The following is a 24,526-nucleotide window of genomic DNA, read 5'->3' on the forward strand; positions in this document are numbered from 1 at the left end:
GTACAGTACCATTCGTAAAACAAAAGTGTGCTACAAAAAGCTGGCCGTGCACAATGTGCAGGCCGGACAGGGATATTCCTTCAGTTTCAAGAGGCAGCTATCAAGCCCTTGTATTTGGTTACCAGGAAGGGGAGGGCCCCAGTACTTCTAGAAGCGATGGTCCACGTATTGTACCAGGGCAACACTTTCCTGGTGAAATCCCCTCCACTGGTAAAAAGGGAAGGAGCCTAAAAAGGTGTAAAGTGTGTTACAAAAGGGGAGAAGACGAGACACGACTTATCATTGTGAAACCTGCCCTGACAAACCTGGCCTGTGTATAAAGGAGTGCTTCAAATTTTATCACACATCCATGGATTTTTAATTGAATATTTTTTTTTAAATGCTCACTATACCACTAGATAAATTCCTTGAGGGGTGTAGTTTCCCAAATGGAGTCACTTTTGGGGGGTTTCCACTGTTTTGGCCACTCAGTGGCTTTGCAAATGCGACATGGCCTCCGCAAACCATTCCAGCTAAATTTGAGCTCCAAAAGCCAAATGGCGCTCTTTCTATTCTGAGCCCTGCCGTGTGTCTAAACAGCAATTCATGACCACATATGGGGTATTGTTTTACTCTGGAGAAATTGCTTTACAAATGCTGTGGTGATTTTTCTCCTTCAGTCCTTGGGAAAATGAAAACAAATTAGCTAAACCTACATTTTATTTGAAAAAATGTAGATTTTCATTTTCACAGCCTATTTCTGCAAAAAACCTGTGGGGCCAAAATGTTCACTATACCCCTAGATAATTTCCTCAAGGGGTGTAGTTTCCAAAATGGGGTCACATGTGGGGGATTTCCACTGTTTTGGAACCTCAAGAGCTCTTCAAACCTGACATGTTGTCTAAAATATATTCGAATAAAAAGAAGGCCACAAAATTTACTAGGTGCTCCTTTGCTTCTGAGGCTTGTGCTTCAGTCCATAAGCACACTATGGCCACATGTGGGATATTTCCTAAAACTGCAGAATCTGGGCAATAAATATTGAGCACGTTTCTCTGATAAAACTTTCTGTGTTACAAAAACAATGAATAAAATAATTATTTCTGCAAAAAAGAGGACATTTGTAAATTTCACCTCTACTTTGCTTTAATTCCTGTGAAACGTCTAATGGGTTGAGAAACTTTCCAAATGCTGTTTTAAATACTTTGAGGGGTGCAGTTTTTAAAATGAGGTGACTTATTGGAGGTTTCTAATATATAAGGCCCTCAAATCCACTTCACAACTGACCTGGCCCCTGTAAAAATATAATTTTGACATTTTCTTAAAAATGTGAGAAATTGCTGCAAAAGTTCTAAGCCTTGTAGCATCCTAGAAAAATAAAAGGACGTTCAAAAAACAATGCCAACATAAAGTAGACATATGAGGGATGAAAATTAGCAACAATTTTGTGTGGTATAACTGCCTGTTTTATAAGCAGATACATTTCAATTTCGAAAAATGCTAATTTTTGCAATTTTTCGCTAAATTTTAGGGTTTTTCTCAATTAAATACTGAATGTATCGAGCAAATTTTGCAAGTAACATAAAGTGCAATGTGTCACAAGAAAACAATCTCAGAATCGCTTGGATAGGTAAATACATTCCAAAGTTATTACCACATAAAGTGAAACATGTCAGATTTGAAGAATGAGGCTCTGTCAGGAAGGCCAAAAGTGGCTGCAGCGGGAAGGGGTTAATGGGATTTTAAAAAAAATGTAAAAACATGTTATTAAAAAGAATATTAAAAGTATCCACAAAAAACACACACAAATACAACAAAAATACAATTTCTCCTTCATAAAACAAGGCCTCATATAGCCATGTCCATGAAAAAGATCACGTTGTGGTTGCTGAAAGGCGAAAACGAAAAAATGTAGCTGGTCATTAAGGCCCAAACAGGCATGATCATTAGAGGGTTTATACACATGGAATATTAAAGAAGACCTCCAGCATAAACTTTCTATCATTGCACCGTGGCCTGATTGTCTATCAAGCTCTAGACTCCTGTTCCTCAGTGCTATAATATCAATCCTATGACACCTCAGCACAGCATCAGATGAGCAGATAGACCCATTATCATCTCTACTAGATGGAAGGACAGTATATTTATCCACCACTCCATATTCTCCTAAATAAGCAGTTTAGGGGAGGAGCTACTGGCTCTCATTTAAGTGACCCAGCAGGTGTATGGAGACTTATTTAAAGGCAATACATAATGGGTAGCTCATATAAGTAAAACCAGAGACTCCACCAAAAGCAAGACAGACCCATCTGTAGACAGCAATGTTTCATGGTTCTTGCTCCTCATCAGCACATTGCAGGGCTATGAGAATATGAGCATAAATGTCAGGAGTTTCGGACAGCACTAGGCAGTAGTGGATGCACGAGTAGGGACCCAATCCAATATGTTTAGCAAAAGAAGTACTCAGCACACCAGATTGGCGTGAAATGCTTAATTATTTTTTATTTATATGTCAATATGCATGTGCGACGTTTCGGTCAAGTTATAACCTTTATCAAGCACTTGTTTGCAATGTCTGACTTATATGAGAGCTCGGCGTTTAGGTATAGCGGCTGACCGTATATAGGAGTGTCCTATATGCGGTCAGCCGCAATACCTAAACGCCGAGATCTCATACAAGTCAGAACTTGACCAAAACGTCGCACATGCATATTGACATATAAATAAAAAATAATTAAGAATTTCAGTCCAATCTGGTGTGCTGAGTACTTCTTTTGCTAAACAAATATGAGCATAAAATCAGGGAGACTGAACTGTGACCTTCTTTATTACAACTGTGGAACAGGAGCCTGTCTGATTATCATCAGTAACTGTGAAAGTGGCTTGTGTCTTCACCTCTGGAGAGCTAGTGTAAAACAGCAGGCAAATAGATTATTTAGGGAGTTCTGGTGCCTGTATGAGTGACACATAGATCCCCATTGATATCCAATGGCCCCAGGGTGAAATTAGTGATAGAAACGACAATAAAAACAACGGGTAAGAAATTGATACAAGGAATTCCGTAATGGAATAAGTGGGAAACTTTTCTTTTGGTTGGAGTGTTCATTTAGTTAGAATTATAGACAAGGAATCCAATTCCCTTGATTTGTTATCAGATGAATTTTTAATCTATATACCACAGCTAAAATATTTCTTTATCTATAGAAAAAAATTATGAACGAATGCTAGAAACAGTTTCCATAAAAGAATGAGTGAGAATGCCAGTAAAATCTGTAGGAGACATATTTTATTATTAAGAAACTGTATTGTAGACTTTATAATTACAATGAATTTAATAAGATGGTCAATGCTACATAAGGATAACATTAAAAACAAATAACAATAATGGGCCATCCATATTAGAAATTAGTTTATTCACAGTTCACAATTTATAGCCAAGAAAACATCATGACATTGTTGTGCTGCCGTGTCCTGTGCTGTACAATTTAACTCTCAAAATAGACATGAGGCCAATATTACATTATATAATCTTTGAGAAAGCGCCGCGTGATGCAAAAATGGTCCGTCGGCCAAATTTTGGGTATAATATCCAATTTTGGCCTGCTTCTTAGCACCTGAATAAAGTCTGCTTTTTACCATATGGGCAAGTGATGTGGAACTTTTCTATTCTGCATTATATGCAACTGTACATTTTTACATTGAGCACCAATCGGGAGCAGCATTTGTGGCACCACTGATAGCAACACTGACAAAGACTCTAAAGGCGTACGTGAGTAGTACCAGTTTACCTCTTTGATATATGCTACATTGTATAATCCAAAAAGACTTTGTTATTCTATTGTTTAATTAAAGGGCTTGTCCAGCATTAGAAGAACAAGGCTACTTTCTCTCCAAAATAGTGCCACACCGGTCCATAGGTTAGTCTGGTATTGCAGCTCAGCCCCATTCACTTCCAAAGAGCTGAGCTGCAATACCTGACACAACCCGTGGTTTTTGGGAGAAAGTAGCCATGTTATTCTAATCCTGTGCAACCCCTTTAATGCCAGATGACTCATTATTTTCTAGTCAATCCAAAAGAAGATATTTTCTATGTTAGTCCCATATGTGTATAGTGAATAATGATATAGCTTTAAAGCATCATGGTCTTAGACATGGTTAGGGACTTTGTGATCATAATATAACATTCAAATTAGTCACAAGGGCATAGGGTGGAGATGTTCTATTTATACATGGATGGTAATTCTATCCATGTTTTAATATTTTGTGGGTGGAGATGCTCTTTAACACGTAGGTTCACTACATGATTTGCTACATGCAATTTAAAATCATCAATTGCTCCTTCATTGCTAGGCTGTTTATAAATTCAAGAGCTTTAGCAGATCTTAAAAGAAGTAGAAGTATAAAGGAAAGCTTAATACTCTTTTTTAGGTAGAGCCATGTGCGTAGAACATGTACAGCAACACACAGAGTCCTGACTGCAGCACCGGCGTATGGTGCCTCTGTGTGGCATACTCATATTACCTTAGTGCAATGCTTCTAAAATGGAAAACAATGGAACATGCAATGATTTCTTATGAAGATGGAAGTACAGCATGTGCCAATAGATTTCTATTAGTGCTATAATAAGAATCTGTACAACACGGATCCGTAATGTGGCTGTGCGCATGAGCCCTTAGATCCTATCCCTGTTTTGCATGAAAAAACTGACAAAGGAGCAACTGACAGTGTTTCATGACAAATCTCAGTGAAATTGAACCTTTGCCTTAATGAAGAAAGTCAATATTTCTAGAGCTTTATTGAATTGTTTGTGTCTCCGATTTACGGTAAGTCCTATTAAACATTAAATTATCCGTTCAACAAAATATCTATTAGAATGGTTACAGATTTTCTTCAATTTATTCCACTCCTTTCATAAATTCCAGGAATTCTGCAAAACATAATATTGAAATATAATGAGCATAATGAATGGAGGAACCAATTGTGCTGCAATACCAAGTGATCTTGTGTACCTGAGCAAACATTACATTATTGTAAATGTTAAAAATACACAGTACAAATAAAAAAAGCAATAAAATATTGAACCCCCACATCCCTTTGTGAAGGCTTTTAATGACATGGTTGCTTATAATATGTGCATTAATAACATGCGATTGGAATAAAAAGGCCCTTTTTTTTCATTATTGAGTGAGTGTTTCTAGTACGTACCTGGCACCCACACTTAGTCTTTTTTTAAACTTCTTGCAAAGTTTTCCTATTCTGGTGCAAAGCTCATAAACAGCATCTTACAAATACAATGGGAACAAAACAGTTGCTTAGCAGCTTAGTTGTGTAAATTAAGAATCGTTACCCCATGATTTAGAAATATGGTAATTATCAATAGAATAAGAAAACTTGAAATAGAAATGGTCCAACTTAACTTTAATCAACCACAGTACAGATCTGGGCAAATTATCTCTCAAAGAATAGTAATGTTTTACTATGTGAAATGCTAATTTATACAACATTTAGCATTACACAAAATTAGTCTGTAACAGAATGGTATTCAAAGCAATTTATATTTTATAACTGTGTTGTATGGAAACTAGCAAGAACCCAGCTGATTTTAATGGCCAATACGGCAATCATAGAAAACTGCAGGGTTATTCCTTACCTCTATGTAACTCTTAGGGTATGTGCACACACACTAATTACGTCCGTAATTGACGGACGTATTTCGGCCGCAAGTCCCGGACCGAACACAGTACAGGGAGCCGGGCTCCTAGCATCATACTTATGTACGATGCTAGGAGTCTCTGCCTCGCTGCAGGACAACTGACCCGTACTGAAAACATGATTACAGTACGGGACAGGTGTCCATCAGCGAGGCAGAGACTCCTAGCATCGTACATAAGTATGATGCTAGGAGCCCGGCTCCCTGCACTGTGTTCGGTCCGGGACTTGCGGCCGAAATACGTCCGTCAATTACGGACGTAATTAGTGTGTGTGCACATACCCTTAGGCTATGTTCACACGCTTAGCAAAAAACGTCTGAAAATACGGAGCTGTTTTCAAGGGAAAACAGCTCCTGATTTTCAGCCTTTTTTTAGCAACTCGCGTTTTTGACTGACCTTTTTGGAGCTGTTTTTCTATAGCGTCAATGAAAAATGGCTCCAAAAACGTCTCAAGAAGTGACATGCACTTCTTTTTCACGTCCGTTGTTTTACACGGCCATTTTTCAAAACGGCCACGTAAAAAAGGCCCGTCGAAACAGAACGCCGTTTTTCCCATTGAAATCATCAAGCAGGTGTTTGGAGGCGTTCTGCTTCCGATTTTTCGGCCGTTTTCGACCTGAAAAACAGCTGAAAATAAGCTGTGTGAACATACCCTCATTTTACATGGAGACTCACATATGTAATTTCTAACAGTTGAGAATCTGTGAAAAAAGAACAGTAGCACTCTCCAGCACATGTAATATAACAGAGATACTCTTCCCTGGTAGCAATGCTTCTAGGGGAGAATATGGTGCATCAGGGGCACCATATAGCAAAGCTCTGGGTGCTTATGGATCCATAAAATGGACCTGCAGTGTATTCTGTGCACCCCTTAGGGATGAATAGCAATATTATGCCATATATACTAGTCCTTCTCAATGAATTAGAATATCATCAAAAAGTTAATTTATTTCAGTAACTTAATTCAAAAAGTAAAACTCATATATTATATAGATTCATTACACACAGAGTGAAATATTTCCAGCATTTTTTTTCTTTTAATGTTTATGATTATGGCTAACAGTTAATGAAAACCCCAAATTTTGTGTCTCAGAAAATTAGATTATATAAACCCAATTTCAAAAATGATTTTTAATACCGAAATGTTGGCCTACTAAAAAGTATGTACAGTATATGCACTCAATACTTTGTCGGGGCTCCTTTTGCATGAATTACTGCATTAATGCGGCGTGGCATGGAGGTCGATCAGCCTGTGGCACTGCTGAGGTGTTATGGAAGCCCAGGTTGCTTTTATAGCGGCCTTCAGCTCGTCTGCATTGTTGGATCTGGTGTCTCTCATCTTCCTCTTGACAATACCCCATAGATTTTCTATGGGGTTTAGGTCGGGCGAGTTTGCTGGCCAATCAAGTACAGTGATACTGTGGTTATTAATCCAGGTATTGGTACTTTTGGCAGTGTAGGCAGGTGCCAAGTCCTGCTGGAAAATGAAATCAGCATCTCCATAAAGCTCGTCAGCAGAGGGAAGCATGAAGTGCTCTAAAATTTCCTGGGGCAGACCTGGGGTCATTTGTTAGGCCCCCCGGCTGCCATAGAAGACACCGACACCCTGCAATCGCACTCCCTCTCTTCAAAACCACTCAGATGCGGCACTCGCTATTGAGCGCTGCATCTGAAGGGTTAAACGAGCAAGATTGATACTGATATCGATCTCGCCCGTTCGAGCAGTGCTGCTCAGAGCCGTCAGCTACCTCTGGTAGCTGAGAGCAGGGAGATTTAACGACTCCCTGCTCTATTACTTTATTCCGATGCAGCGCCGTAAAAAGACTACTGCATCCAAATAAAGCCAGTTAGTGGCCGCCGTAAAAACACTATGGGACGGTCACTAACGGGTTAAACCCAGGTTGCTTCCAAATGGCTTTATAATAACCATTAACTAGATACTCACCATCATAATCAATTCTGTCATCATTATTTTTATCTCCATCTCTCATAAGTTCCTCAAGGTCATCTTCTGTGATGGTTTCACCTGTTGCTTCTAACATGTTCTTTAACTCTTCAAGGTCAATGTATCCATCAGCATTCCTGTGAAGGAAGTTTGTATAAAAGGTTTTTTTTGTGTTAATGCAGAAAAATTGTTACCCCTACTAATGTGAAATCCAGATAAATCTTTGTTTTGTATAATTGTGAATGTGCATATCTACTATTATATAAGAAAAGTTGCCTAAAATTGACTTACATATTTGTATTTTTATGTACATAGGCTACTTTTACTGTTGAAAACAAGGCTGAATGACACATTAGATAAATCAGTGACAGGCTTAAAGGGATTCTACGCTTTTGACAATCCTTACTTGTTAAAAACGGTCTCTTGACAATAAGCAGAATACAAAGTGTTCTCCTGCTGGGACCCCAGTGATCAGCTATAATCTGTGGGGAAACCAGGCAGTAACTGGTCAATTTCCCTGCAGTGCCACAACAGGGGAAATTAAGCACCACACAGTGTCCATTCACAGCAATGGGTTGTCTGTGTAGTACAGGACAGGTCCTCCACAGTGAGACACGCTGTTTGTAACTGCTCTCCACTGTTGCGTAGAGTCAAGATGAGAATCTTGAACAGAGTCTCTATTGTCATCTAAAGTTAACAAATAATCACAACTGGCTTTTCAGTAAGGACCAGATTTAGCCCTCTGTATCTATGAATAAGGGTGAGATGATGGTATTTTAATTGATTAAATGTGTAGATTGTAATGGCAGGAAGGAGGTGAAGGGAAAGTGAGCCCTAATCTACCCACCGCCCTGTCCCTGCCTACTTGCAACGACCCGCCCTAGGCGACGGGGTACAACTGGGCGGCGGTCCCTACGCTGTCTAAGTGCACGGGAGAACAAACAGGGAACACGCAAGGGAAGGGGCAGTAGCCCACGGAACGCCGCGAGGAAACGGAGCGGGGAATGAGTAGTCCGGACCAGGATGAAGTGGAGTATACCCAAGTGAGCACGGAGGAGGAAGCAAGCCAGAGGCAAAGCAAAGCAGGTTAAGCGGAACTGCAGCAAGGCAGAAGCACGGCAGAAGCAGGCTGGAGCAAGCAGCAGTGAGGCCAGGAATCCAGAAGAATTACAAGCACTGAGCAGGAGAACACGGCAGGTAATAAAGGACAGGGGGCAGAGCTAACTCCGACTGACCAGGCCGCGATAGGCTCTCCCACTCCTGAGCCTGCCACCCTGGTTGGTGGGAGATGGTGTCAGTCGAACAGGTCTGGCCTCAGGTGTGGATTGATTAATCCCAGAAGTATACCTAGACGTAGTACCTGGCAGATCCCTAACAGTACTCCCCCTTTTATGAGGGGCCACCGGACCCTTACTAAGAGGACCCGGTTTAGTAGGGAAGAGAAGGTGGAACCTCCTGATCAATACCCCAGCGTGAACATCACGGGCAGGTACCCAAGTCCTCTCCTCCGGCCCGTATCCTCTCCAATGGACCAGGTACTGGAGGGAGCCCTGGACCATGCTACTGTCCATAATCTTGGCCACCTCGAATCTCAGGGGTGAGAACGGGAACAGGGGGTTTCCTCGAGGGGGACCAGGACGGGGAGCAGCGTTTAAGGAGGGAGGCATGGAAGACGTCATGTATGCGAAAGGATGGGGGCAGCTCCAGACGGAAGGATACAGGGTTGAGGACTTCAATGATCTTATAAGGTCCAATAAATCGGGGAGCAAACTTCCTGGACGGGACCTTAAGGCAAAAGTTCCTGGACGACAACCAAACCAAATCCCCGACGACAAACCGGGGGTTAGCAGAACGTCTACTATCCGCCTGAATCTTTTGTGCGCTCTGGGACGCCTCTAGGTTCTTCTGAACCTGGGCCCAGACAGTGCACAGTTCCCGATGAACATCCTCTACCTCAGGATTATTGGAACAACCAGGGGAAACGGAGGAGAACCTTGGGTTAAACCCGAAATTACAGAAAAACGGGGAGACCCCTGACGAGTTACTGACCCGGTTATTCAGGGAAAATTCAGCAAGGGGAAGGAATGAGACCCAATCGAATTGACAGTCAGAGATGAAACACCTTAAATATTGTTCCAGGGATTGGTTAGTCCTTTCCGTTTGGCCATTAGTTTCGGGATGGAAGGCGGAGGAGAAGGACAGATCAATCTCCAACTTTTTACAAAAAGCTCTCCAAAATAAGGAAACAAATTGTACCCCTCTGTCAGAAACGATATTGACTGGGGCCCCATGGAGACACAGGATGTGTTTCACAAACAAAGAAGCTAACGTCTTGGCGTTAGGTAGCTTCTTAAGGGGCACAAAGTGGCACATCTTGCTGAAGCGGTCTACTACCACCCACACCACCGACTTGCCCTGAGATGGAGACAAATCGGTGATAAAATCCATGGAGATATGGGTCCAAGGTCTCTGGGGAATGGGCAAGGAACGTAGTAGGCCCGCAGGTCGGGACCTAGGGGTTTTGGACCTAGCGCAAACCTCACAAGCAGCGACGTAAGCCCTAACGTCTTTAGACAACCCAGGCCACCAATAGTTTCTGGTAATGAGGTGTTTGGTGCCCAAGATGCCAGGATGACCAGATAGAGCGGAGTCATGGTTTTCCCTGAGTACCCTTAGCTGGTATTGCAGGGGAACAAACAGTTTGTCCCCAGGGACGTTCCCGGGAGCTGCACCCTGATCAGCCGCGATATCAGAAGCTAAATCAGAATCCGTGGCAGAAACGATTATACCAGGGGGTAAAATACAAGCAGGATCCTTCTCGGAAGGAGGATTGGCCATGAAACTACGTGACAGGGCATCAGCCTTAATATTCTTGGACCCAGCCCTATAGGTAACCAAGAAATTTAAATCTGGTAAAGAATAGTGCCCACCGTGCTTGTCTAGGATTAAGCCTCCGGGCCGATTCTAGGAAAACCAGATTCTTGTGATCCGTAAGGACCGTTACTTGGTGTCTGGCCCCCTCCAGGAAGTGCCGCCACTCTTCAAAAGCCCATTTAATGGCTAGAAGTTCGCGGTTGCCAATATCATAGTTACTCTCCGTGGGCGAAAACTTCCTAGAGAAGTAAGCACAGGGGCGGAGATGGGTGAGGGAGCTGGTACCCTGGGACAAGACGGCCCCCACTCCCACCTCGGATGCGTCAACCTCCACAATAAATGGCTCCTCTTGGTTGGGCTGAATCAGCACGGGGGCCGAGATAAAGCACTTCTTGAGGGTCTCAAAGGCCTGGACGGCCTCAGGGGGCCAATGGAGGACATCAGCACCCTTGCGAGTAAGGTCCGTAAGAGGCTTAGCGACGACCGAGAAGTTGGCAATAAATCTCCTGTAATAGTTGGCGAACCCTAAAAAACACTGTAACGCCTTAAGGGAGGCAGGTTGGACCCATTCCGCCACAGCCTGAACCTTGGCAGGGTCCATGCGGAATTCATGAGGAGTGAGGATTTGCCCTAAAAATGGTATCTCCTGTACCCCAAAGTCACATTTTTCAGTCTTAGCAAACAGATTATTCTCCCGAAGGACCTGGAGCACCTTCCTGACATGCTCCACGTGGGAGGACCAGTCCTTGGAAAACACCAGTATGTCATCAAGGTACACAACAAGAAAATTACCCAGGTAATCTCTCAGGATTTCATTAATAAAATTCTGGAAGACAGCAGGGGCATTACACAACCCAAAGGGCATGACCAGGTATTCGAAATGACCCTCGGGTGTGTTGAACGCAGTTTTCCACTCATCCCCCTCTTTGATGCGGATAAGGTTATATGCCCCCCGTAGATCGAACTTAGAAAACCATTGGGCTCCCTGAACCTGATTAAAAAGATCCGGAATCAAAAGAAGTGGGTACTGGTTCCTTACGGTGACCTTATTCAGGTTACGATAATCAATGCACGGCCTAAGACCACCATCCTTCTTCCCCACGAAGAAGAAGCCAGCACCTACAGGAGAAGTCGAGGGGCGAATGAAACCCTTGGCGAAGCATTCTTGGATATACACCCTCATAGCTTCACGTTCAGGACATGAAAGATTAAATATCCTACCCTTAGGAAGCTTGGCACCAGGCACCAAATCGATGGCGAAATCGTAATCTCTATGGGGGGGCAACACCTCGGAGGCCTCCTTAGAAAACACATCGGCGAAGTCCTGAACAAACTCAGGAAGTGTGTTTACCTCCTCCCGTGGAGAAATAGAGTTAACAGAAAGACATGACATAAGACATTCACTACCCCATTTGGTGAGATCCCCAGTATTCCAATCAAACGTGGGATTATGCAACTGCAACCAGGGAAGACCTAATACCAGATCAGACGATAATCCCTGCATCACCAGTACAGAGCACTGCTCCAAATGCATGGAGCCAACCAGGAGTTCAAAAACAGGAGTATGCTGAGTAAAATAACCATTAGCAAGGGGAGTTGAGTCGATACCTACTACAGGGATAGGATAAGGTAAATCAATAAATGGCATCTTTAGAGACATAGCAAATTCCACAGACATGATATTAGCAGATGAGCCAGAATCCACGAAAGCACTGCCCGTGGCAGACCGGCCAGCAAACGAGACCTGAAAGGGAAGCAAAATTTTATTGCGTTTCACATTAACGGGAAATAACTGTGCGCCCAAGTGACCTCCCTGATGATCACTTAGGCGCGGAAGTTTTCCGGTTTTTTATTCTTGCGCCTGGGACAGGTGTTCAGAAGATGCTTGTCGTCCCCACAGTAGAAGCAGAGACCATTCATTCTGCGAAACTCCCTACGTTGTCGAGGGGACATGGAGGCCCCGAGTTGCATAGGTACCTCCGAGTCCTCCGTGGAGGGGCGAGGAGACGGGACCTCGGGGGGGATCGCAGAAAAGTCAGAGGGGAGCACATTGAAGCGTTCAAGCTGACGTTCCCTGAGACGTCGGTCAAGTCGTACTGCTAGGGCCATAACCTGGTCAAGGGAGTCAGAAGAGGGGTAGCTAACCAGCAGATCCTTCAGGGCGTCAGATAATCCTAACCTAAACTGGCACCTTAGGGCCGGATCGTTCCACCGAGAAGCTACGCACCACTTTCTAAAATCAGAACAGTATTCCTCCACCGGTCTCCTACCCTGACGTAAGGTCACCAGCTGACTCTCGGCTAAAGCAGTCCTGTCAGTCTCGTCGTAAATGAGTCCGAGGGCAGAGAAAAAACGATCAACAGAGGAAAGTTCAGGGGTGTCAGGAGCCAAGGAGAAGGCCCACTCTTGGGGCCCTTCCTGGAGTCGGGATATGATGATACCCACCCGCTGGTTCTCGGAACCTGAGGAGTGGGGTTTTAGGCGGAAATACAGTCTGCAACTCTCCCGGAAGGAGAGAAACGTCTTACTGTCCCCTGAGAACCGGTCAGGTAACTTGAGGTCGGGTTCTAGAGGTGAGGTGAGGGGAACTACTAAGGCAGCGTCACCCTGGTTGACCCTCTGGGCCAGGGCCTGGACCTGTAGGGAGAGGCCCTGCATCTGCTGGGTCAGGGTCTCAAGGGGGTCCATGATAGCGACAGCGTAGGAGAAATGGTAGACTAGGTATGGGCTTGTAATTATGTAATGGCAGTAAGGAGGTGAAGGGAAAGTGAGCCCTAATCTACCCACCGCCCTGTCCCTGCCTACTTGCAACGACCCGCCCTAGGCGACGGGGTACAACTGGGCGGTGGTCCCTACGCTGTCTAAGTGCACGGGAGAACAAACAGGGAACACGCAAGGGAAGGGGCAGTAGCCCACGGAACGCCGCGAGGAAACGGAGCGGGGAATGAGTAGTCCGGACCAGGATGAAGTGGAGTATACCCAAGTGAGCACGGAGGAGGAAGCAAGCCAGAGGCAAAGCAAAGCAGGTTAAGCGGAACTGCAGCAAGGCAGAAGCACGGCAGAAGCAGGCTGGAGCAAGCAGCAGTGGGGCCAGGAATCCAGAAGAATTACAAGCACTGAGGAGGAGAACACGGCAGGTAATAAAGGACAGGGGGCGGAGCTAACTCCGACTGACCAGGTCGCGATAGGCTCTCCCACTCCTGAGCCTGCCACCCTGGTTGGTGGGAGATGGTGTCAGTCGAACAGGTCTGGCCTCAGGTGTGGATTGATTAATCCCAGGAGTATACCTAGACGTAGTACCTGGCAGATCCCTAACATAGATGTTCTTACATTTTATCACTTACTTGTCAAACATGCGGAAAAGATCTGCTAATTCCTCTTCTGTTTTTCCTTTGCTGTCATCTTTCATACATCGGACCATCATAACCAAGAACTCACCAAAGTCTACTGTACCGCTTCCTGTTGTAGAGAATCATAAGTTATTACAAACTGACATACAAAAACAACTGTTTAAAGGGAATGTGACACTAGAAAAAAATGTATTTTTTTTTAGTTAAACAATTAGTGTATAGGTGATTAAACATTGTTCTCATTTTTTTAATTTTTTTCACGAGTCAGGAAATATTATAAATTAGATTCTAATTTATAATATTTCCCAGTGCTGGTCACTAGATGGAGCAATTCCCAAAATTGCAGCATTGCATGTGGTAAAGCAACCACATTGCTTTATGCTGAAAACTCACTCGCTCTAGTGAGCTCTCAGAATCCCCCCCTCCTTTATCCTGGCTAGTGCCGGGAGAAACGAGGGGATTGAACGGTCAAACCTCCTACACTGTGTGTCGCCATTTTTTGAGCTAACACACAGTGTAGTAGGTTAACATACACTAGTAAACACACAGTAAAACACGAACATACATAGAAATAACTTACCTGCTCCAGCCGCCGCTGCTCCCTCCGGTTCGTCCGCTCCGTCTGCTACCGCCGCTCCAAGTGCACAAGTCCGGAAGCCGCGACCGGAAGTAGCAACCTTACTGTCCGGCCGCGACTTCCGGTCTACAGGAAAATTGCGCCAGACGGCGCACAGTTCAACTTGGACTGTGTGGGAGCGGCGCATGCGCCGTTCCCACACAGACGGTGTACAGCATAGTGAATGGAACTGGCCCCGTTCGCATTCACTATGGGACTGTAGCTGCCGTATTCCATGTCTGTATGTGTCGTTAATCGACACATACAGAAATGGAGAAAAAAAATGGCAGCCCCCATAGAGAAGAAAAAGTTCAAAAATAAAAAAAAGTAAAACACAAACACACAAATAAATGTAAACGTTTTTAATAAAACACTAAAATCAAACTGATGTAAAAAATATTTTTTCGTGACACTGTTCCTTTAACCACATTTCTACTTTATTTGCACAACACCCACTGTAATTTCATATATCAAAATCAAAGATTTATTAGTTAACATGTTTCTATCAGATGGAAATATAATCTACTGACCATCTTCATCCACCTCATCTATCATCTCTTGCAGCTCCTCAGGGGTTGGACTCTGACCAAGCATTCTCATTACTTTTCCCAGTTCTTTTGTGCTGATGCAACCATCCTCTGCATCTTGTACGAAAATGTCAAAAGCAGCTCTGAATTCTGGAGGGAAGAATATTGTGTGATGTTATTAGTTTATTTATTGAGAGCAAGCTGTCCTTTTTGTTAACTGTTTTACTTTACATCATCTACATAGTACATATTGTTGTATATTAGAATTAATAAAATAAATAATCTATTATGTATTTTATATATATATATATATATATATATATATATATATATATATGTTTTCAATAAATACAAAAATGGCTAATTAACTATATTAGTGTTTATATAGAAAAAACAAGCATGTTCAATAACTTTTGGACAACAAAACACAATTTTTTTTCACAGTCTTAAAGAGGCTCTGCCACCACATTATAAGTGCCCTATCTCCTAAATTATCTGATCGGCGCTGTAATGTAGATAACAACAGTGTTTTTTATTTGGAAAAACTATCATTTTTGTTTCAAATTATGAGCAATTTTAGATTTATGCTAATTAGTTTCTTAATGCCCAACTGGTTTTTTTTTTTACTTTTGACCAAGTGGGCATTGTAAAGAGAAGTGTATGACGCTGACCAATCAGTGTCATACACTTCCCTCCATTCATGTCCATTTGTACTCAGCACAGCGTGATCTCGCAAGATCACACTCTGCTGTCACATACACCCACTTTAACTTTACTGAAGTGTCTTGAGAGTGAATAGACATTGCCTCCAGCCAGGACGCGATGTCTATTCACACTCCCGACACTTCGGTAAAGTTTGTGTGGGACTTAATCACAGCACAGCGTGATCTTGTGAGTAAGTCCCACAAAAACTTTACCGAAGTGTCGGGAGTGTGAATAGACATCGCGTCCTGGCTGGAGGCAATGTCTATTCACGCTCAAGACACTTCAGTAAAGTCAATGTGGGAGTATGTGACAGCACAGCGTGATCTCGCGAGATCACGCTGTGCGGAGTACAAATGGACATGAATGGAGAGAAGTGTATGATGCTTCCAACACCATTCAGATCAATGGTAAGGCCAATGGAACATAATCATGAAGGTAAGAAAAATGAAAATACGGCACTCACCCATTTGCAATTCTTCTAAACTTTATTATGACACCTTGGCAAAGATAAAAGCGTTACAGGGAGGACAGCAACTTGTTGTCCTCCCTGTAACGCTTTTATCTTTGCCAAGATGTCATAATAAAGTTTAGAAGAATTGCAAACGGATGAGTGCCGCATTTTCATTTTTCTTGCCTACATGATATTGCAAGACTGTCTCTTTTCATGCTGAGCACTGCCCGAAGTTTGCTTAACCAGGAAACCCTGACTCCATTTGTATCTGCATACCTGTTCCGTACTGTGAAGATTAAGAGTGGTGCCGACTTCTTTCTATCGTGTCCAATGGAACATAATGTTTACGTTTGCCTTTCCGCTGAGGATTTAACCCGACGGAAACCTCAGACGGAACCCCTCAACAGAAGGGCAACACTGATGTGAACAGGGCCTAAGTCCTTCAATGACAAGCACGCCGTTTGATAGATTTGGCACATCTTGGCACATGTTCTTGGCACAAGTTTCTTTCTGGCACAAGCATTAATATATTTCGCCAACAATATATTCACAAAGAAAATAGGAGCACGAAACGCTAGAACCAAGGTGTAAAAACAATGATAAATCTTCCCCTATAATTAGTACTTCAGGCTACATTCACATCAAGTTTTTTTGGCCTAAATTTGACGTTTATGCCGGGAAAAGCTCCTGACATATATGATAAATGTATGCTGTAATGGATGCCTTTCAAAGGCATTCGTCATGAATTGGCTATAATGGTATCCTTTTTAAGGATATATCATGAACTCAGATTGCCCTTTTCATGACATATCCGTTAAACGAAAAACATTATAGCCTTTGGGTGACAGATGCCACTATTAGGCATCCGTTTAATGCATCCGCCACCCATAGACTTTAATGGCATCCATTTAACGAATACATCATGAAAAGTTTTTCAAAAGCTAATGACATATCCGTTTAATGAATGCCTGTGACGGATGCCATACAGTTGCATTCATCACCCAGAGGCTACCAAGTTAAAAAAAAGTATACTTTTTCACGCATACATTTTTTTACTGAACTCCGCAGGATAGTCTACTACACTATTCCATCCTCTTTTTTTCCAATATAATAACCTATATTGGCCAGACGAAGCACAAAAGGACACTCTTTTGTCCTCCATATATCGACACATTTAACGTGTACATCGGGAGCTTTACCAACGTACGCTAAATTGAAACAAAAAGGATATGAAAAGGGCCTTATATGTGACTTGTTTCCCCAAAAGTGATCACAGCAGAAAATTACTGGCCACAGCATTGATCTATCAACGTTACTGACGTCACCACTGCAACCAATGATTGGGACTTTATGCACAGGGACCAGTGAGGGACCGATTACGGAAACAACCACATGGGAGATTTAAAATAGTATTTTTTTTTAACCAAAAAAAACTGATTTGAAGATTTTTAAGATTTTATAAGAACCTGGAAAAACATTTCATTTAAATGTTTCGTTTGTGTCTGTGTGTATTTAGTATATCTGTAGCATGTATATGTATACAGTATGATAGTGTCTCAGGTATTTACCGTTTTTTTGTTCTTCTGTTAGCTGCTCAACCTACAACATAAAGTGCAAGTGTTACATGAATATAAAGATAAAATAACCCTACATTTTGTAAATTGTCCTCTAACACACATCTTAAGGTAACTATTAGAATTACTGAAATAGAAGAATAGATTGCAACAAACTTTTATTCTATTTTGTGTGACTTGGACCCTGGATCAAGTCCGGATATGCTAGCACCCACATCATATTGAAATTACCTGCTGTCTTCTATTTTGTCTATTAGAATTACTAGTTACTAAATAACTTTTAAAACACTGTGGCCCACATTTAATAAGACTTGAGTTTTACGGCAGTCTAAGGTAAGGAGGTAGTTGGAGTGACTTACGCCAAATTTAATAAAAGGCCCACACCTCGTAATAAATTTGGCGCATCATAATCAAATGTGCAGAAAATCCATAAGATGACGTAGATTTGTGCCAGAAATTTGCACCCTTTACCCGTCATCAGTGAATTAATGCATCTTAAACTATACTTTGTCTCCTTCTAAACCCTACCCACATTTCTTGTGACTTTTCAAATTTAACGAACGATGAGAAAAGTTGCAAATTTTAACATAAATTTGTCACAGTTAGGCTGGGTTCACACACCCTATTTACGGACGTAATTCGGGCATTTTAGCCCCGAATTACGTCTGAAAATACGGCTCCAAAGCGTCGGCACACATCTGCCCATTCATTTGAATGGGTTTTACGATGTACTGTGCGGACGGTCTTTTTTTTTTACGCGCCGCTGTCAAGACGGCGCATAAAAAAGACTCCCACGTCAAAGAAGTGCATGTCACTTCTTGAGACGTAATTGGAGCCGTTTTCCATTGACTCCATGGAAAAACAGCTCCAATTACGTCCGTAATGGACGCAGCGAAAAACGCCTGAACATGCCATTACGTCTGAAATTCCGGTGCTGTTTTCTCCTGAAAACAGCTTCGTAATTTCAGCCGTAATGGAGGCTGCCGTGTGAACATACCCTTAATGCCAAAAACTGCCAATGTCATTCTCCATTCTGTCTGTAACCTTGCCGCAGTGCTCATAAGGTGGTTTGAAGAGCTTAAAAAAAAAAGATCAAATGTATAGGGAAATAGCCATGCTGTCCTTAGCTGTCCTCTGTGCTGCTTTTGTTTAGGAGACAATTGATGGTAACAATAGCATTTGGGAGTGAAATGTGAATCCCATGTGTCATCACGCTCCAGATAAGAAATATCAGCTGTGCAGCACTTATTTTATTGTCCTACCATTCTAGTCGGATGTCTAGATACTCAAACACTGTCTAAGTTAAGTAGCCATATGCTTGTTAATAGTTTAAAGAAACCTAATCCTCACTGCATGTGTCCTATTTCTGGCTTGGACATTCAGGGCTGGGCGAGAGAAAGATAAAACATTTGATTGTTATAAGTAGCTCAGCTACAATGGCATTTAACCTTAGGCACTTTATCTGCACCACATTCTGAAACGTGAACCAAATTTAGCTCAACATTTGCCTTACCTTATGTAGACATGGAGGTACAGGTACTTAACACACAGATTTCATTCCTTAGTTTTGCGGTACATGCTTAACCTTTTACACTAACATTTTAACATTATTTTATTTTAATTTGTAACATATAATAAAAAAAATGCAGAGCACATTATAGAATAGATTGTATAACGCCAACTAATGTAACTAATTGGAAATATGTTTACAAGTTGACTCATGTACATGCTTTATAGAGTATTTATGTGATCAAGTGTTATAATTAGTTTATTCATTCGATATATCTGCTATATATTTTATTTTTGTATAAGCCTAGTTCTAGTTGGTTAGGCACATTTATTAGGCTCCTTATACTAATATATACAGCATTATAATATTATACTATGTCTGCTGTGGTTAAGGGGAGAAACAACTGTATACCAGTCCATGCCCACTTGGGTCTCATGCACATAGCACAGTATGTAAAGTGCCACTCAAGTCCCTGTTGCTCAGTAAGAAGGCATAGGCACTCCATGTGCCACCGTATGGTGCTTACATTTGGCAATATATTACAGAGATATTCTTTCCTAGAAGCATTGCTTCTAGGGGATTGCATTTAATGGAGCATTGTACAAATAATTTTATACCTATTATAACAACAAAAAAACCTGCATACGCCCCATAAACTGCTATGGATGCCATATTATATCTCTGTCCAACTTCGAGGTTGTACAGAGCTGTAATCTGGCCATGTGCATGAGACCTTACAGGAACGTATGTCATAAAAATGCAGTTTTGGACAGGCTTCCACACAGAAGTGCAGTACTCACGCCTCATGCACACAGCCGTGCCCGTAATCATGGTCCGTGATTACGGGCACGGCTGGCCGCTGGCGGCCACAAACACCCACACGCATTTTTGGCCCGTGCTCGCATATAAAAAATGGGAGCATGGTCCGTAAAAAGCAAAAGATAGGACATGTTCTATACTTTGTGGATGCTTTCTACGGCCCGGACTCCTTCGCGCAAATATACTTGAAGGTGTGGTCAATAGAAATGAATGGGTCCGTTATTACGGTCCGCAATTACGAATGAAAAGTACAGTCGTGTGCATGGGGCCTAAACCTGTAAAAGAATAGTAGTTGCAAAATGTAGGAATTGGATAGAAATTTCTTTATATAATGTTTTTGCACTAGCTCATAGGGTAAAACAGTGGACGAAAAAATTCTGTCTTAGAAGAAAGGCATAGAAAAGTGATTCAAGCAATGTGCTCTATTCAGAAGTCATGACCAACTCTGTATAAATGCATATGCTTGACACTTCAGATGAAACAGCTGTGTATGGATGATAGCCCTTTGTTCCATTGTTCAAGCTTAGGTTACTATATATAGCGCAGATATTTATACGCTGGCTGCCTTTCTGTTTAATAAAATTCATCTTTCAGAACAGAAGATTCATCACCAAATTCATGAGTAGTTTATTTCTGTCACTTACAAAATATATATTAATAAGTTTTTTTTTAATATATAAATATTTTAGAATTTTTACCTTATTCAGCTCAGTTACTAAAATGTCACAAGTTATGATTGACACCAGTATTCTTTTATCCTGGTCTGAACAGATAGGACAACTGATCCATTTGGTAGTCCATGATGCATTCTTCTGGTAAAAAAGATAATTTATCTTCCAGGTTTTTATACTGCACAGTGTATCCGACCTGGAACACGCAGCACCTTCCATCCGAAAAACGATGTGGTGCGGTTTTTCGAACAAAATTTCCGCTATGAAAAGCAGTGCTGGGGAAAAAAAATCTGGGCATAGTCCCACCTCCCTGGATGACGTTGCAGCCTGATGACGATGTGATGCTGCAGCCTGTGATTGGCTGCAGCAGTCACATGGGATGCAACGTCATCCCAGGAGGCTGGACTGCAGAAGAAGGAGAGAGTTCTGTATGATTTTTTTTCCTGTGTTGCGATTTTTGCAGTGGAATCGCAGCGATTACGCCGCAAACTCAGCAACTCAGCAAACTTGCAACATATGGATTTCTGTTGTGGGTTTTGCATCACCTTTGAATTCAATGTGGAAAACCCGCAACAGAAAAACAACAAAAACGCAGCATAAATTGACATGCTGCGGATTTAAATTCCGCTCCACAGGTCAATTTATTAGTGTTTGCACTGCATGGGAATGAGATTTTCTAAATCTCATCCACTTTGCCGATACTGTAAATGCTGCAGAATTTCCGCACAGAATTCTGCAACATTTACGCTATGCGGGAACCCGGCCTAATACAAGTACACTGCATCTTAAGTTCTACATCTAGCCATACAAACAAATATATACTGCAACATCTTAGGGTATGTGCACACACAGTGCTTTCAGGCATATTTCGGGGCGTTTACGCCTCGAAAAACGCCTGAAAAACTGAAGTAGAATGCCTACAAACATCTGCCCATTGATTTCAATGGGAAATACGGCATTCTTTTCAGTCGGGGCGCTTTTTTACACCTCATTTTCAAAAAATGGCGCGTAAAAAGATGCCTGCGAAAAACACGCCCGCGAAAAAGAAGTGCATGTTGCTTCTTGAGCCGTTTTTGGAGCCGTTTTTCATTGACTCTATTGAAAGACAGCTTCAAGAACGGCCGAAAAAAACGCAGCGAAAAATGCGAGTGGCTTAAAAAACGTTTTTGATTTTGTGTGTGCACATACCCTTAAAGTCCCTCTGTCATGAGGATGAAGCATATTAGGCAAACTACATAGCATCTATGAGGATTAAATTAAAGCTCCCACTTTACAGCGTCTAGAACCCAAGTTTGTGAGTCTATGTATTGTGTCTGACATCCTGCTGAAAATGACAAATGCAAGGAGCATTGTTAAGACATCTCGGCCTGTCAGTTGCCCCCTGGCTATCATCATAGGTAAGATCATTCCGGGTTGTGCTAAATGGCTAAGACCAGGGGCGGATTATAATGAGGGCAATCTGGGCAATTTACAGCCGGTTCAGAGAACCGGAGTGAAGCGGGACCTCTGACCCAATTATATCCGCATCCTTAGGATGCGGATACAATTGCTTACTGCGCTGGCGAGACAGGGAACTATTCGTTCCCTTTCTCCCATTCGGCGCTTTACTAATGACATAGTCATGATGTAATCACGCCGACTGCGCCATTACACTGGATGACACCCTCTGGTCTCTGACCAGTCCTGCGGCGCTGGAGGAAGAAGCGGGGACAGGTGAGGAAGTTCTTTTTTTTTCTGGGCAGCGTTGGGGGGTAAAAGATGCAGGGGGCATTATCTACAGAGGACATTGTAAGTGGCGCTATCTACAGGGGTCATTATCTACTTAGGGCATTGTAACTGGCACAATCTACAGGGGACTTTATCTACAGAGGGCATTGTAACTGGCACAATCTACAGGGGACTTTATCTACAGAGGGCATTGTAACTGGCACAATCTACAGGGGAGTTTATCTATATAGGGCATTGTAACTGGCACAATCTACAGGGGACATTATCTACATAGGGCATTGTAACTGGCACTATCTACAGGGGACGTTATCTACAGAGGGCATTGTATCTGGCACTATCTACAGAGGACGTTATCTACAGAGGGCATTGTAACTGGCACTATCTACAGGGGACGTTATCTACAGAGGGCATTGTAACTGGCACAATCTACAGGGGTCATTATCTACTTAGGGCATTGTAACTGGCACAATCTACAGGGGACTTTATCTACATAGGGCATTGTAACTGGCACAATCTACAGGGGTCATTATATACTTAGGGCATTGTAACTGGCACAATCTACAGGGGACGTTATCTACAGAGGGCATTGTAACTAGCACTATCTACAGGGGGAATTGTAACTAGCATTATCTACGGGGGACATTTTCTACAGAGGGCATTGTAACTGGCACTATCTACAGGAGGCATTTTCTACAGAGGGCATTGTAACTGGCGCTATCTACAGGAGTCATTTTCTACAGAGGGCATTGTAACTGGGACTATCTACAGGGGGCATTGTGACTGTCGCTATCTACAGGGGGCATTGTTAGCGTGTGTTGTGGTTTGACACAATTTAATTCAGGGGCGCAGTGTATAGTACTATTATATTCAGGAGTACAGTGTATAGTACTATTATATTCAGGAGTACAGTGTATAGTACTATTATATTCAGGAGCATAGTGTATAGTACTATTATATTCAGGAACACAGTTTATAGTACTATTATATTCAGGAGTACAGTGTATAGTACTATTATATTCAGGAGTACAGTGTATAGTACTATTATATTCAGGAGTACAGTGTATAGTACTACTATATTCAGGAGCATAGTGTATAGTACTATTATATTCAGGAACACAGTTTATAGTACTATTATATTCAGGAGTACAGTGTATAGTACTATTATATTCAGGGGCGCAGTGTATAGTACTATTATATTCAGGAGCACAGTGTATAGTACTATTATATTCAGGAGCACAGTGTATAGTAATATTATATTCAGGGGCACAGTGTATAGTACTATTATATTCAGGAGCACAGTGTATAGTACTATTATATTCAGGAGTACAGTGTATAGTACTATTATATTCAGGGGCACAGTTTATGATACTATTATATTTAGAAGCATAGAGTGTGGCATCATGAGAAATTTAATCTTCATTTATAGGTGGATGTTGGAAAAGTGAGGAGCTGAAGAAATGGGCCGTGCCCGGAAGAAGTCTGGACCAGATGGAGAAACAAAGAGAAAAAGAACGAAAAAGAATCTGATACATCACCTGTGAGTCACTCAATTTAAATGTTTATTCTCCCTGTGACTGATCAGTACTGTAGTCACTGTATGATCTGCAGAGAGATGATGGATGGTAGCATTCTTTTATGTTAAATAGCAACTCCCAGCATAACCTAACCATTGTTCAGTTTATACTGGGAGCTGTTGTTTTATGTCGTACAAATGTATACAGCAGGGGTTAAACTGAATTTGCAAATGATCTCTGTACTGAACTGTATTTGTTCTGGTGCTGTATATATGTGCTGAGCTCAGTTCTGTTGCCGCATATATGTACTGAGCTTGGTTCTGGGTCTGTATATTTGTATTGATCTTGGTTCTGGGGCTGTATATATGTACTGAGCTTGGTTTTGGGGCTGCATATCTGTACTGAGCTTGGTTCTGGTGTGGTATATATGTACTGAGCTCGGTTCTGTTGCTGTATATATGTACTGAGCTTGGTTCTGGGGCTGTATATTTGTATTGATCTTGGTTCTGGGGCTGTATACATGTACTGAGCTTGGTTTTGGGGCTGTATATA

At 42.1% G+C, this 24,526-nt stretch overlaps 1 protein-coding gene across 1 annotated transcript; it reads right to left on the reverse strand.

Annotated features, from left to right (window-relative positions):
* Nucleotides 1-3,370: 3,370 nt before the first annotated feature.
* On the reverse strand, nt 3,371-17,775 carry TNNC1 (troponin C1, slow skeletal and cardiac type). Its single transcript, XM_075864202.1, has 5 exons — nt 17,727-17,775; nt 15,006-15,152; nt 13,854-13,968; nt 7,636-7,772; nt 3,371-4,906 (listed from the first exon to the last, which is right to left on the reverse strand). Exons 2-5 carry the CDS (start codon nt 15,073-15,075, stop codon nt 4,875-4,877), a joined length of 354 nt encoding a protein of 117 aa, XP_075720317.1. The 5' UTR covers nt 15,076-15,152; nt 17,727-17,775; the 3' UTR covers nt 3,371-4,874.
* Nucleotides 17,776-24,526: the final 6,751 nt, after the last annotated feature.

Source organism: Rhinoderma darwinii, chromosome 4 (genome assembly GCF_050947455.1).
Source record: "Rhinoderma darwinii isolate aRhiDar2 chromosome 4, aRhiDar2.hap1, whole genome shotgun sequence".
Classification (NCBI taxonomy): domain Eukaryota; kingdom Metazoa; phylum Chordata; class Amphibia; order Anura; family Rhinodermatidae; genus Rhinoderma; species Rhinoderma darwinii.